Raw genomic sequence first — 12,622 nt, 5'->3', positions numbered from 1 at the left:
AATACTCATTCAGAGAAAATGTATAATTCTAAACACTTTCATCAATAAAGAAAAAATTTAAATCAGTGAAGTAACCCTGAAACTAATTAGAAAAACAACAAAAATATTCAAAAACAAAAATAGAAATTCTAAAAATTAAAAAGATTAAATTAAAAAACAAAAAAATCTTGGAATTAACTAAATAAGAAACTGCTTTTTTTTGGCGCAGGGGATAGTGGTGGTGTGGAAGGGAAGCATAAGCCATTATCTTAGCTAATTTTATTGTTTAAGAAGAAGAAAAATAATACAAAAATATAAAAAGATTTCACAATAACAAAGAGATACTAAGGGAAATTATTTTAGATTATTTCACCAAGCAAAGCTGATAACTTGAAGAAAGTGAATGAACATTTATAAAAATATAAAATTCTCAGATTAATTACAAAAACAAGAAATAGATAATAAAAATGTCTCAATCTCAGGAAATGAAACCCAGCATGCTATCAGTTAACCACCATAGGAGAAAAAAAACCTTAAGCCTAAATGGAGCAAATTATATGAAACTTTTGGAGAACATAAGAATTATATGAGTACGCCTATAAAATACTCTTTACAAAAATAGATGTAAGTAATTGGACAGATTATACTCCCTCAGTATCATGCTGTCCTAATGTAAGAAAAATGACAAAATGATTTGAATTTATTTATAGATTTAGTTAAACACAAAATCATCAAAAAATTATATACCTGTTAATTATAACAAAATTCATTTAGAGGATCAAAGATTCTCAACAAAAGAAAATTTTAAAAAGTCAGAATGAAGGAAGTCTAGTACCAGATTTCAAACTGTAACACAAAGCAATAATTCTCAAAATTTTTTGGCAATCATTTAAAAAAAAGAAGAAAGAAAAGTTGGTATGGAAGAGATTAGATAAGAAGACTATATGATATTTAATAGTCCAAAGAAATCAATTAAAGGAAGGACATTTTTTGAGAAACCCTACTGGGAAATCTGGGAAAGACTGGCAGAAATTTTGGTTAGACTGAACATCTCATATGGTATTCTATAGAAACTCTAAATAGATATATGACAATTACAAAAGGTCATATTGCAAACAAAATTAAAGGAGAAGAGGAAATTCTTTTTTCTTATATGTGTATAGATAGTTCTTGACCAAGTAAAGAATAGCAGTTATTTTGCAATAATTTGCAAATTAATTGGGACAAAGTAAAATATTAAATATATTGACTTAGGCAATAAATTTAGAAATGTTTATTTCTTTAAAAAGCTTTTATTATGCAGTATGTTTTCTTTTTTTTATACTTGCTTATATTTTACTTGACTTGTCATTAATATTTTGCTAAACCCTTTACAAATAGCTTCTTTTTTTCTTCAAACAACAATAAAATTGGGGTGTTGCCATTTTACAGTTGAGTAAAGAAGCAATCACAGGTTCAATGGCTTGCCTAAGGTTACAAAGCTAATTAGTGAGACTGGATTGGAACTCAAGTTTTCTTGACTCTGGGCCCAACCTGGCTCCCTATTTTCATTTGGTATTTGAATCATCCAATTTCCTTGGCAAGTGAAGCACGTTCATCTCCATTTCTTTGATACATTGCTTAACTTCGTGGTATGGTTCTAGACTAGATTCTGTATGTCATCCCTATTTGGGGAATTTGTACAATTCTGAAACAATTCTCAGCATATCATTATATTTATTAGATAGGAGTTCTTTATTTCTTCAGTGTGAACAAGAATTTCAGGCCCACTAGCAAGAAAAATAAAAACCCAAAATATTTTTGGGTAGATGTTTTACAATCTGAATGAATATGCTGAGATCATAAAGCCTTGTCTGGACTTTTTCACACAATTTTTGTATATAGCTTTGAATGAAAGGGAAAACTTCATCAGTATAAAACACCCATGTAAAATACTAATCATTAGTGCCATAGTGTTTGTATGGACTTCCCCGTAAGTATTTTTTTCTTCAGAGCAGTGGTGAAAAGCAATTTTTTTTTCCTGGTCTTCTCATTCTTCTTTCAACTTTAAGAAACCTGTATGACATTGTAGAGGAACAATAACAACTCCTCCAGCTGCCAGGTCCCTCTAAAAAATTTTGTGTGCAAAGAATTAGTTGGGATATTTTATAGCAATCATTTGTCAGTTCTTGGCATTGAGTTTTTGTTTTGTTTGTTTGGGACTTTGTTTTATTTAATTACTTTTGTTATCTCTTGTTAATTACTATAGTTTCCCTACTTATCCCTTTTTGCTTTTATTTTGTCTGAGATCATGATTGCTACTCTTGCCTTTTTTTACTTCATCTGAAACTTACTAAATTTTGCTCCAGCCCCTTAACTTTACTCTGTGTGTTTTCTGTAAACAATATTTATTTTTTACTTCTTATCACACTTCCCATTTTGCATTAGTAAAACTGATTCTATTTCATTATGGACTTGAATGATCCTTGAAACACTTCGTTCCTCCACACCAACTAACCTCTGAATGATTGTAATAGTTTTTGAGTTATATTCTTTAGAAGCTACAACTTCTGCACATTTTCCTAGATCAGTGATGGGCAAACTACGGCCTTGTTGGCCAGATGTGGCCCCCTGAAATGTTCTATCTGTCATGTGTGACATTATTCCTAATTTGACGAATACAGTGAGTAGGATATAATACAATGAAAGAGTTGCCTTAGAAACAGACTGACAGATGAGTATTTCCTTTCCTTTGGCTCCCTCTTTAAAAAGTTTGCCCATCACTGCCCTAGAGTATTGTTCATTCTTAGAAACCATTGAATTTAAAATATAACAAAAGAAAGCAAGAAGCCATGCATTCATTGCATAAAATCCAGCACGCAACTAATAGAGAATTAACTAAATGTGAGAAAACAAATTCATTCTGATTTCATCTGATCAGAGTTAAATGTTCTTAATCAGCTTACTGTAGTCACACATGACTTTTGCTGTCATGAAATGAAACTATAACAAAATTAATGCTTGCCCCAAATAATTTGCGTGCTACTGTAATTGAACATGGACAGTTTTGATTTTATGAAGTTGTAACTCCTTGGCAAAAAATATATCACTACAACTTGACTTAGGAAAAAGATAACAAGTAAAGAAAGTCTGTAGCAAAATTCTCTGATAAATATCTAATCCATGATATACATATATGGAATGTATACAAATGCATAAGAATGAGAACTATCCACATATAGACGATGATCAATATAAAACAGCAGTTTTCAAAAGAATAAATTCAAACTATACTTAACTACATTAAAAAAATATTCCAAACCACTAACAATAAGAAAAATTGCAAATTAAATCACCTTTGAGGTTCTTCCTCACTCCTCTCATATTGACAAACATGCCAAAAGTGAAAAACAGTAAGTGTTGAGTACCAATAGAAGGATTGACACTAATAATTGACCCTATTAATAGAGCTGTGAAGCAGTCCAACAGTTCTGGGGAAACAGTTCATAACTTTAGCCCTAAAGCTCTTGATCTTTACATCCCCTTTAGTTTAGGGACATCATTTCATTCCACTCAAAACTGAACTAATCCCAAACATCACTCAGAAGCCATCCTACTGTTTTTAAAAACTGTTCTTATTTCTTCCATTTCATATTTCCCAATTAACTGCATGAAAAATTTAACTATCATTTTTTGACATTTTGAGTTCCAAATTATTTTCCTTTCATTCTATCCCTCCCACCTCCTTGAGAAGGAAAGCACTTCGATTTTGATGATACATGTGAGGTCATACAAACATTTCCAAATTGATCATGTTGCAAAAGGAAACACAAGCATAATAAAAATAAAGTATTCTAAAAGTATGTGTCAATTCATAGTCAGAGTTCTTCAGTTCTTACTTTGGAAGTGGATAGCATTTTTCATCCTGGGTCCTTTGGAACTAGTTCAATGTCTTAGCAGAGTAGCTAAGTCTTTCATAGTTGATCTTCTTTACAATATTGCTGTTACTATGTATAATGTTCCCTCTAGTTCTGCTAACTTCACTTTGCATTAATTTATAGAAATCTTCCTAGGTTTTTTTTAAACCATCCATCCTGCTTGTCATTTCTTATAGCACAATAATATTCCATCACAATCATATGCAACATTTAGTCATTATATTTTTAAAAATATGCATCCATTTTACTATGGTATATTTACTGTTATATAGTTGGGCAAAATAGCAACTAATAATTGCTTTAACTTCATCTTCATTGGTAGAGCATTCATCCTTTTCATTTTTAATACTAGTGATTTGATTTTCTTTTTCTTTTTTGGTCATATTAGCCATTAAATGGTTTTGTTATGTTTTTCTTCATAAAACCAGCTTGTTTTTATTTATTATTAATTCAATGGGTTTTTTATTTTATTAATCTCTTATTTGATCTTCATGATATCTATTTAGTGTTTAATTAAGGATTTAAAATTTGTTCTGATTTTTCCAGTTGTACATTCAATTCATTGATCTGTTCGTTCTCTCTTTTACTGATGTAAGAATTTAGAGAGAAATTTTCCCCTAAGTGCTGCTTTGGCTACATCTCATAAATCTAGAAATGTTGTCATTTTCAATACTGATATTATTTCTGTGATTTCTTCTTTTACCCACACATTCTTTAGGATTAAGTTATTTAGTTTCCAATTATTCTAATTAATGTTTCCATGCCCATTTATTAAATGTAATTTTTATTGTATTATGCTCTGAAAAGGATGCATTTAATATTTCTGCTTGTCTGCATTTATCTGTGAACTAAAGTGCCATGTACAGTTGAGAAAAAAATGTATACTCCTTTCTATTCCCTGTCAGTTCAGTTTTCTCCAGAATCTATTATATATAACTTTTCTAAGATTCTACTCTTCTCTTTATTTTCTTATTTACTTATGGTTAGATTTGTCTAGCTCTGAAAGGGGAGAGGAGAACCCCAAGTGAGTATAGGTTGTATATTTTCTCCTATAATTCACTTAATTTTTCCTTCAAGAATTTGGATGCTTTTTAGCCAGATGTAGTTTCCCTACTTATCCCTTTTAATTGGTCCCTTTTTGCTTTTACTTTGTCTGAGATCATGATTGTTACTCCTGCCTTTTTTACTTCAGCTGAAACTTAACTAAATTTTGCTCCAGCCCCTTAACTTTACTCTGCGTGTTTTTTGCAAACAATATTTATTTTTTACTTCTTATTTCTAAACCATTTTGTTATCGGCTTTTGTTTCATGAATGAGTTTGTTCCATTCACATTTTTGGTCTGTATCCTGGTATTTGGCCAAGAAGGGCCCCTGATCCCTTGGGATTGCACCAAATACTACTCCTCAGGACTTCCATTTCCTCTTGTGCAAAAGTGCCCCTCTCTGAGATTTGTTACTGGAATAAAATAAACTTTTTTTTTAAGTGCCCCTCTCTGAACCTGGAACTGTGTCTCAGAAGTAGGTATAGGCACTGGAGTTGCTAAATACAGTCTGGTTCCATATCCAGTGTTAGTGCATTGTAATCTCTTTCTGACTGGTTACCACATCACCTACCATCTCTGACTTGGGAGCTCCTAAAGGTGCTACTGATCTTAGTCCCACCACTAGTGTTTCATCCATATGGAATTCAGGGCAGCTTTCTTCCCTGTGTCACATCTCTCTTTCCAACCCCCTGTGTTGTCTTGGACTACAACAGTGTCTCACTCTGACCTTCTGTTGGCTTCTGCCACTCCAGAATGCAATTCGAAGTGTTTATTTTAAAGTTGTTTGGAGAGGAATGTTAAGAGAGCTTGGCTGAGTGCTTCTCTACTCAGCCATCTTGGCTCATAATGTCCTACACTTAACAAAAAACAGTCTCAAGTAATTGGTTTTTGGTGGCAGAGATCTCTTTACTAATATTGTGTCTCATTTTACCCTAGTTCATAGATTGGCTATTCAGTATTATGGAAAGTCCACAAGAAGCACTCTCATCAAGTTCCAGAGATCTTTTGAAAGGTATTGCTTTTTATACTTTCTCTATCAATGGGGTAGGGAATGTTTTAATATTACTTTTTTAGCTATTTGTCGGTGCTGGTTAATCTGAGTAATCAATTCCATGAAATAGTCTAAGATATTCAGATGTGCAGTATTTGAAGTTAAAATTATATCAAAATGTGGTCATTGGTTGCAGCCCCATGGAAATGTTGTGGTGCAAATTTGAATAATGTGACCACTTTAGGAGAGGGTGACATTCATTCATACTAATTAGGACTTAATCATATCACCAGATTTGGCAATTTTCTGTGTGGCTTTTTATAAACCAGAAATGTGGGTACAGAGGACTCTGTATCTATGATCTACTTTTGCATACACTCATTTAATAGCATATCTTATACACAGAAACTCTTTGGGTTTTTGCTTTTCTATTCCCAGGTCTTTGCAGCCATACCTGGCACATTGTAGATGCTTAATAAGTGCTTGTTCATTGATTGAGTGGTTTATTTTATTAATTGGAGAAACCTCTGTATCTCAGACCAATAGATGTGCAAAGATGGTGAACCTTTCTTTTGAACATTTTATATCTGTTTCTATTCTAATCTAATCTGGTCCATCTGCATTTTTTCAAAAGCTGATGTTGTCGGGAGTAGCAGTGACCAGCTTATGGTGCCAGTGCCATGACATAAAAATCACCATTTTTTGTAAGCTTTTGCTGCAGAAGTACTCATCCTGAAAAAATTCACTTAATCGTCTCCCACTGTGGCCCTTTGCTTGGTTAATAGAGCACGGAGTATGACTTTCCTTCAGCTGTCCAAAACAGAATTGAGTTCTTTCTCCACATTGAAAGTATTAAGACAGACAACTTTTCAGAGGATTTTTGGAATGAGATTCATTCTTCAAGTAAACATTGCATTAAAAGACTGTTAAGCTCTCTTCCACTGCTGAGATTCTATGATTCTTGGCTAATAGTTTTACCTTTTTTTCTGTCCTTAGAGAACTAGAATTTGTTCCATTTTTATTGAAGAATTTAATTTAATTTTAATTAATGGTTATAGGCTTAGCCCCACAGTGTTTTACTCCTACCAGATATTGCCTCAGTATGTAATATTGTCAGCATCTGGTATGAGTCAGATACATGGAAATTGAGGAAAGTACATATTTACTTGGGTTTATATCTTGTTGAGTCCAACTACTGCAGTATCCTTGATTTCATAAGTGCTGACCAACTCTCTCAGAGAAATTTCAGAGTTTTATTTACTAAGGGAACCTAAAATTCTTGGAATCAAAGACTAAATTAAAACTTTTAAGAAGTTAACTCAAGAGGATACAACAAAGACTTCTTAATTTCTATTTATTTAAATTTATGTTTAATTTATAATTCCTGAGAGACTATTAATAGTTATAAAAGGATATATTTTGGGGCATGTCAATAAACAAAATGTAGTATAATTAAATCTTCTCCATTGGTTAAAGTGATAGCTTTTAATTTTAATTCATATTATAGTATCTCATTAATTACTTTGTAATATGATTTCATAGCATTTTTATTCAATTCTTTGTGGTTATCAAGATTGTGCCAAAGCTTCATAGCAATTCTTGGTTTTAAAGAATGGTCAAATGAAGATGAATTAGACCTGAGTTGGGGAGGACCTAAGATTCCAGATTCCACCAGAATGAACACTTAGAAAGGGGAAGGGAAGACAATTCAGCAAATATTTAATAAACTCCTAATATATGCCAGGCATTGTGCTAAGTGCTTTATAAATATTTCATCTGCTCCTCACCACAATAATCCTGTGAGTTGGATGCTATTATTATCTATATTTTTCAGCTGGAGAAACTGAGGCAAACAGATTAAGTGACTTGTCCAGGGTCACATAGCTAATATGTGTCTGGCTTCACCTAGCTAATGGTGCCAGATATACCTTTTCTGAAGTCACTGAGGATATAAGAACATTAGCAATAGTGATGAAAATAGGATGAAATGTCACTTGCTTATGGCTCTCTGCTTCTCTTAGTGCCTCACAAAGAAACATCCATGGTTCCAATAGCAGAAATCCTCCCACCCGATTAGTGAGGGTCTCACCAGGTCACAATTACAATAATCCCCTTCCTCACAGATTGCTTTTATCGCTAATATTGTAATATTGAAAATTAATATTATGACAAATGTAATATGCTAAATGTAATGTTTAGAAATTTGTTTGGAAATACAATATTAGTTTTTAAAAAAAGATAGTTGTGGCTGCCATTTATAAAATAATTAACCCTTAAGTCACGAGGATGATAGTAGCTTTTAATAATTTAATTTTAATATAAATATTATTATGTAAGAAAGAAATAAGGAGGGAAGGAAATAGAAAAATATTTCCTAGCCTTTCACCCTAATCTTACCAGAGTGTCTTCCACCTGAGCCGCTTACACTGAATTGAAGAAAGACCCCCAGCCAAAGACCTCTACAGTAGAGCCTGATGTCCTCTACAGTCTCATTTTTTAGTCCTCTTTCTCCACCTCACTTCCTTTCCCTGTGTGCTGGTCTATCACATCTCAGGAACCAATCAAAGTCTCTGACCCACACCCGTAATCCTTAGTTCTGGGTCATGTTCCTAGGGCTCTTAACCTGTGACCTCTGTTTGGAGCGTTCCAGCCATGCTAATGGGCTGGCTCGGACAAGCAGAAAGTTCACGACCCTGGGAAGAAGGGGTTCCCTTTCCACGCCCTGGCAGTCTGATGGTCACTCAAGATAGCTATCAAAAACATGGCCTAAGTGATGGAGCTCTCCTACGTGGTTCAGAAATTTCCTCCCACATTTCACATGGCCTTAGAATTCAGAAGACTTGAATTTAGACCTTGTCTAAGGTCATTATTGGCTGTGAGACTGTGGGCAGTTCAGCTAACCTCTCTCAGCCTTAGTTCCCTCACCTGTAAAATGAAGGAGTTGGAGTTGAAGGTCTCTTCCTACTTAGTTATTTCCCTCTGGTTTGATTTTTTTTTTCTGTCCTTGCAGTATTTCCTTACTCCAACTCTAAATACATGACTAGGACTTAGTAGGGTCTGAAGCAGGACTTAAACAAAGCTGACTATAGGAAGAAAGGATGGGTTCTATTCCTGGTTCTTTTTAGGTAAAACTGACTTAAACAGTTCCACAAAATGCAATGATATACTTGTGTCTTTTGTTGTTGTTGTTGTTGTTTTCCTAGCTACAACTCTGGCCTTGAGATTTCTTCCTGAATTTAAGAAGAAAGTAGTATGGTCCAGGGCATATGGTTGGTAACCATTCTGCCAGAAGTCAGCATTCCTAGCTGGAAAAAGAAGAAATCTTAAGCCTAATGTTTGTCTATCCCAGACATACAGCAGAGAGCAGAATGACATATTGCTGACCGGATATTTGGAAAACACATACCAGGAATCACCACGAACTGGTTTGATTAACAGACCAAATTTGGACTGGAATCTTAGATTGTATTTTCCTTAAATTATATTTATTTCAAACTGTAGAGTCTTCGTTTTTTATAAAATCGTAAAATATAACACTCAGGATCCAAGTAAAAATGATTTTTTGGAGTTATTGTATGTAATCATATTTATTTTGAAAGTGAAGGGTTTTTCACTTTTAACACTGAAGAGCAAAAAACCAGGTTACAAGGTGGCTGGCAATGTCCTCCCTTTCCCACATTTCCTACATACTCTATAATAGATTTACTTAACTTAAATAAGATGCCTTATTCCTTTTTTTATTAAAATAACATTTTCTCTGAATTGATATCCAAGCAGAAACATTAAGTAATACACAAGTTTAAACTCTGACTTTGGTGGGGAAGGATGTTGTTAAATTCATTAAGTTTGGCTCAGTTTATACTTCTTTTTTAAAGGTTAAAATCATTTGTTTTGTTTAGAAACACCAGTCATTTTAGTCATTGAAAAATATATTTTTAATTTCCACAATTTCTTACTAAGGATCTGGGCTTAATGAGATAATAAAGAAGGAGCACTGGATTAGGAATCAGGAAATGTACCTCCTAGGCCCTTTTGCTATTAAAAGACCTTTCACATTTAGGTCCCAGGACCTAGCTATTTTGCTATATTAGCTATGTAACTTGGAGCAACCCATTTCGGCTCTCTGGTTGGTCCTCAGTTTCATCATCTAATAAAAAAGTGGGTTGATAGTATTCATCTTATATAGAGAACCAGTTTACTATTTGTTCTTCCTATATGTCAGTGGTTCCGAAACTTTTTTGGTCTACCGCCCCCTTTCCAGAAAAAATATTACTTAGTGCCCCCTGGAAATTAATTTTTTTTAAAATTTTAATAACAATAAATAGGAAAGATAAATGTACCTGTGGCCATCACCATCCTCCTGGATCGCTGCAGCACCCACCAGGGGGCGGTGGCACCCACTTTGGGAATCATTGCTATATGTTTTAGCCATTGTTCAATTTAGCCTATAATGTATGTCTCTGTATGCATAGTTGCATATATATGTATGCAAATATATTCATACATAGATAGATAGAAGTAAGAAGAAAAATTATACAGTTGAGATAACGTGGGATAGCCTAAAAAAGGTCTGTTTTTCTTGTTGGTAATAATAGCAGCAATCATTGGTTTATAGAGCATTTTAAGATTTATAAAGTGCTCACAATAATTTGTTGAAAAAGATAACGCAAATTATTGTTCTTCTCACTTTATAGCCGAGGAAATTAAGACTAAAAGATGTCTGAAAGAATTTCATGTTCAGATATCTGGGAAATATCAGAGCTGTTACTTGAACCTACATCTTCTGACTCAAAAGTCCAGACTTTTTATCCAAGCTCATATGGTGCTGCTTGGACTTATCATCCTGACCTGGAGGTATTCGTATGCATTCCATAGACAGCTAATGTCTGCCTTTCTCATTTCTCTTGTCTGTCCTGGGTTTGTAGGCCCTGTTATTGTTTAAAACTTGGTCCTCTTTTGTATAGGATACGTAGTGATTCTGTAGAAGAAAACTCATCAGGGATTCCCCACAACCTCCACTTCTCAGCAACCACCAATTCATCTCTATTGCTTGATGAAGTATTTCAGTGTCTTCTACCTTCCCCGTTATGGCCCACTTTACCTGCTCTGGTGCTCATTTCTCCAGCCTAAAGTAATGACAAAGATTCTTATCCTTCCAGTTTTGTTGTGTTGAACCCTTTAGGGTTCTAACGGTGTTAAGATAGTGGTGGGTGGTGGACACTGTTCGATGTTGCCCAGCTATGATACTAGAAGACTAACCATTGAAGGAAACACAATAGAAGTGGAAGGGGCCACAAAGGCATACCTCTTCATACATTTCTAGAATTGCAGATTAATATGAATTAACTAACTGTAGCCTTTTGAAATTTGAGGATGGGGTGTTAAAAGATCCTTTAGAATTTGGTGGTTTTTATGCCAATTAGATGAATCAAAACTGGCCTAAAAATCTAAACAGGACTTTTTTTTTTTTATTACTGTAGGAAGGATGATAAGCAATTTTGGAATCAAAAAGGCAGTGAAAGTTTTGGTATTATAATTGTGGATGTGGGGACTTTGAACAACCAAAAGACAGCATGCCTCTCAGATACTAATTATGGAAAAGGAAAAAGAAAAGGAAAAAGGAAAGGAAAGGAAAGGAAAGGAAAGGAAAGGAAAGGAAAGGAAAGGAAAGGAAATCTCCTCTCCCTACTCCCTTCCCCACCAAAAAAGAACAAAAAACAAACCTCTGTAAATGTAAACAGTAGGATTTGGATTTGCCTATTTATGGAGACTTCTAGAATATATCCTTAAGCACATCAGGCATCACTAAATATGCCAGGCCCTTCTGTTTAGTTACCTATAATATAGAACACAATTATATGTATTAATAAGGGAATTCTTTTAGAGTATTAGTTCACTCCAAATAGTCTTCAAAATAAGATATCTCATAATCTATAACACAAGGGACTAGGCCTGTGATTTGATTGATATAGGGAACTCCTAGACGACAAAATTTTCTCAAGTCAATCTAAGTTGTTACTTTCTTTAAAACTTAAAGTTTTGTTGGGTTGCCTATTACTGTGAAATTCTAAATGACTCGCCCAGAGTCACATCACCAGTCTGTTGTCAAAGGCCAGACTTGAATGAAATTCAACTTTCTAGTTGCTAGTGAGGCCAGCTTGCTTTCTACACTATAAAATTGCTGTCTCTCTACAGTATAAACAAAAGTAAAGTATCCAGTATGTGAGGTCTTGGTTCGTTTTTGAAAATAGAAGCTGCCAAGACATTGTTAACAAACACAGACAGACATGTATGTGAACAAATTAATAAATATGAGGTTAATGTTAAAACATATCCCCTGGATATAGGAATTTTGCCTGGTGCCTTTGAAACCTTCTTTCCTCTGAAGCTTACTGCATTCTCTGGTCAGGTAGAATATAAATCTATGGCATCTAAATATAAATCTTGACAAAACAAAAAACTTCAAGAATCTTATTTGGTCTATTCAAAACAGCTATATAAACAAAATAAATACTCTACCTGTGGCCTGCCCAGAATAGAAAACTATATTCACTGTGGTGTCTATAAAATGCCATGTTGTTTTGTTGGCAGCCTCTTTTATGTTTGTCTTTCGGTTTCAGTTGTGTCTGACTCTTTGTGACCCTATTTAAGGTTTCCTTGGCATGGTTTGCCATTTCCTTTTCCAGCTTATT

General features: G+C 34.0%; 1 protein-coding gene across 3 annotated transcripts in view; it reads left to right on the top strand.

The window, feature by feature from the left end:
* FOCAD (focadhesin) overlaps positions 1–9,430 on the top strand; it is a 363,803-nt gene extending 354,373 nt beyond the window's left edge. For all 3 annotated transcript variants that reach the window (XM_044660684.1, XM_044660676.1, XM_044660669.1), the window contains 2 exons: positions 5,876–5,951; positions 9,134–9,430. In XM_044660684.1, the coding sequence (XP_044516619.1) occupies positions 5,876–5,951; positions 9,134–9,207 (150 nt within the window). In that variant the 3' untranslated portion in view covers positions 9,208–9,430. The remainder of the gene's footprint in view (positions 1–5,875; positions 5,952–9,133) is intronic.
* Positions 9,431–12,622: the final 3,192 nt, after the last annotated feature.

The sequence above is a fragment of the Gracilinanus agilis genome, chromosome 1 (genome assembly GCF_016433145.1).
Source record: "Gracilinanus agilis isolate LMUSP501 chromosome 1, AgileGrace, whole genome shotgun sequence".
Lineage (NCBI taxonomy): Eukaryota > Metazoa > Chordata > Mammalia > Didelphimorphia > Didelphidae > Gracilinanus > Gracilinanus agilis.
This window is presented reverse-complemented; position numbering and strand designations above follow the sequence as displayed.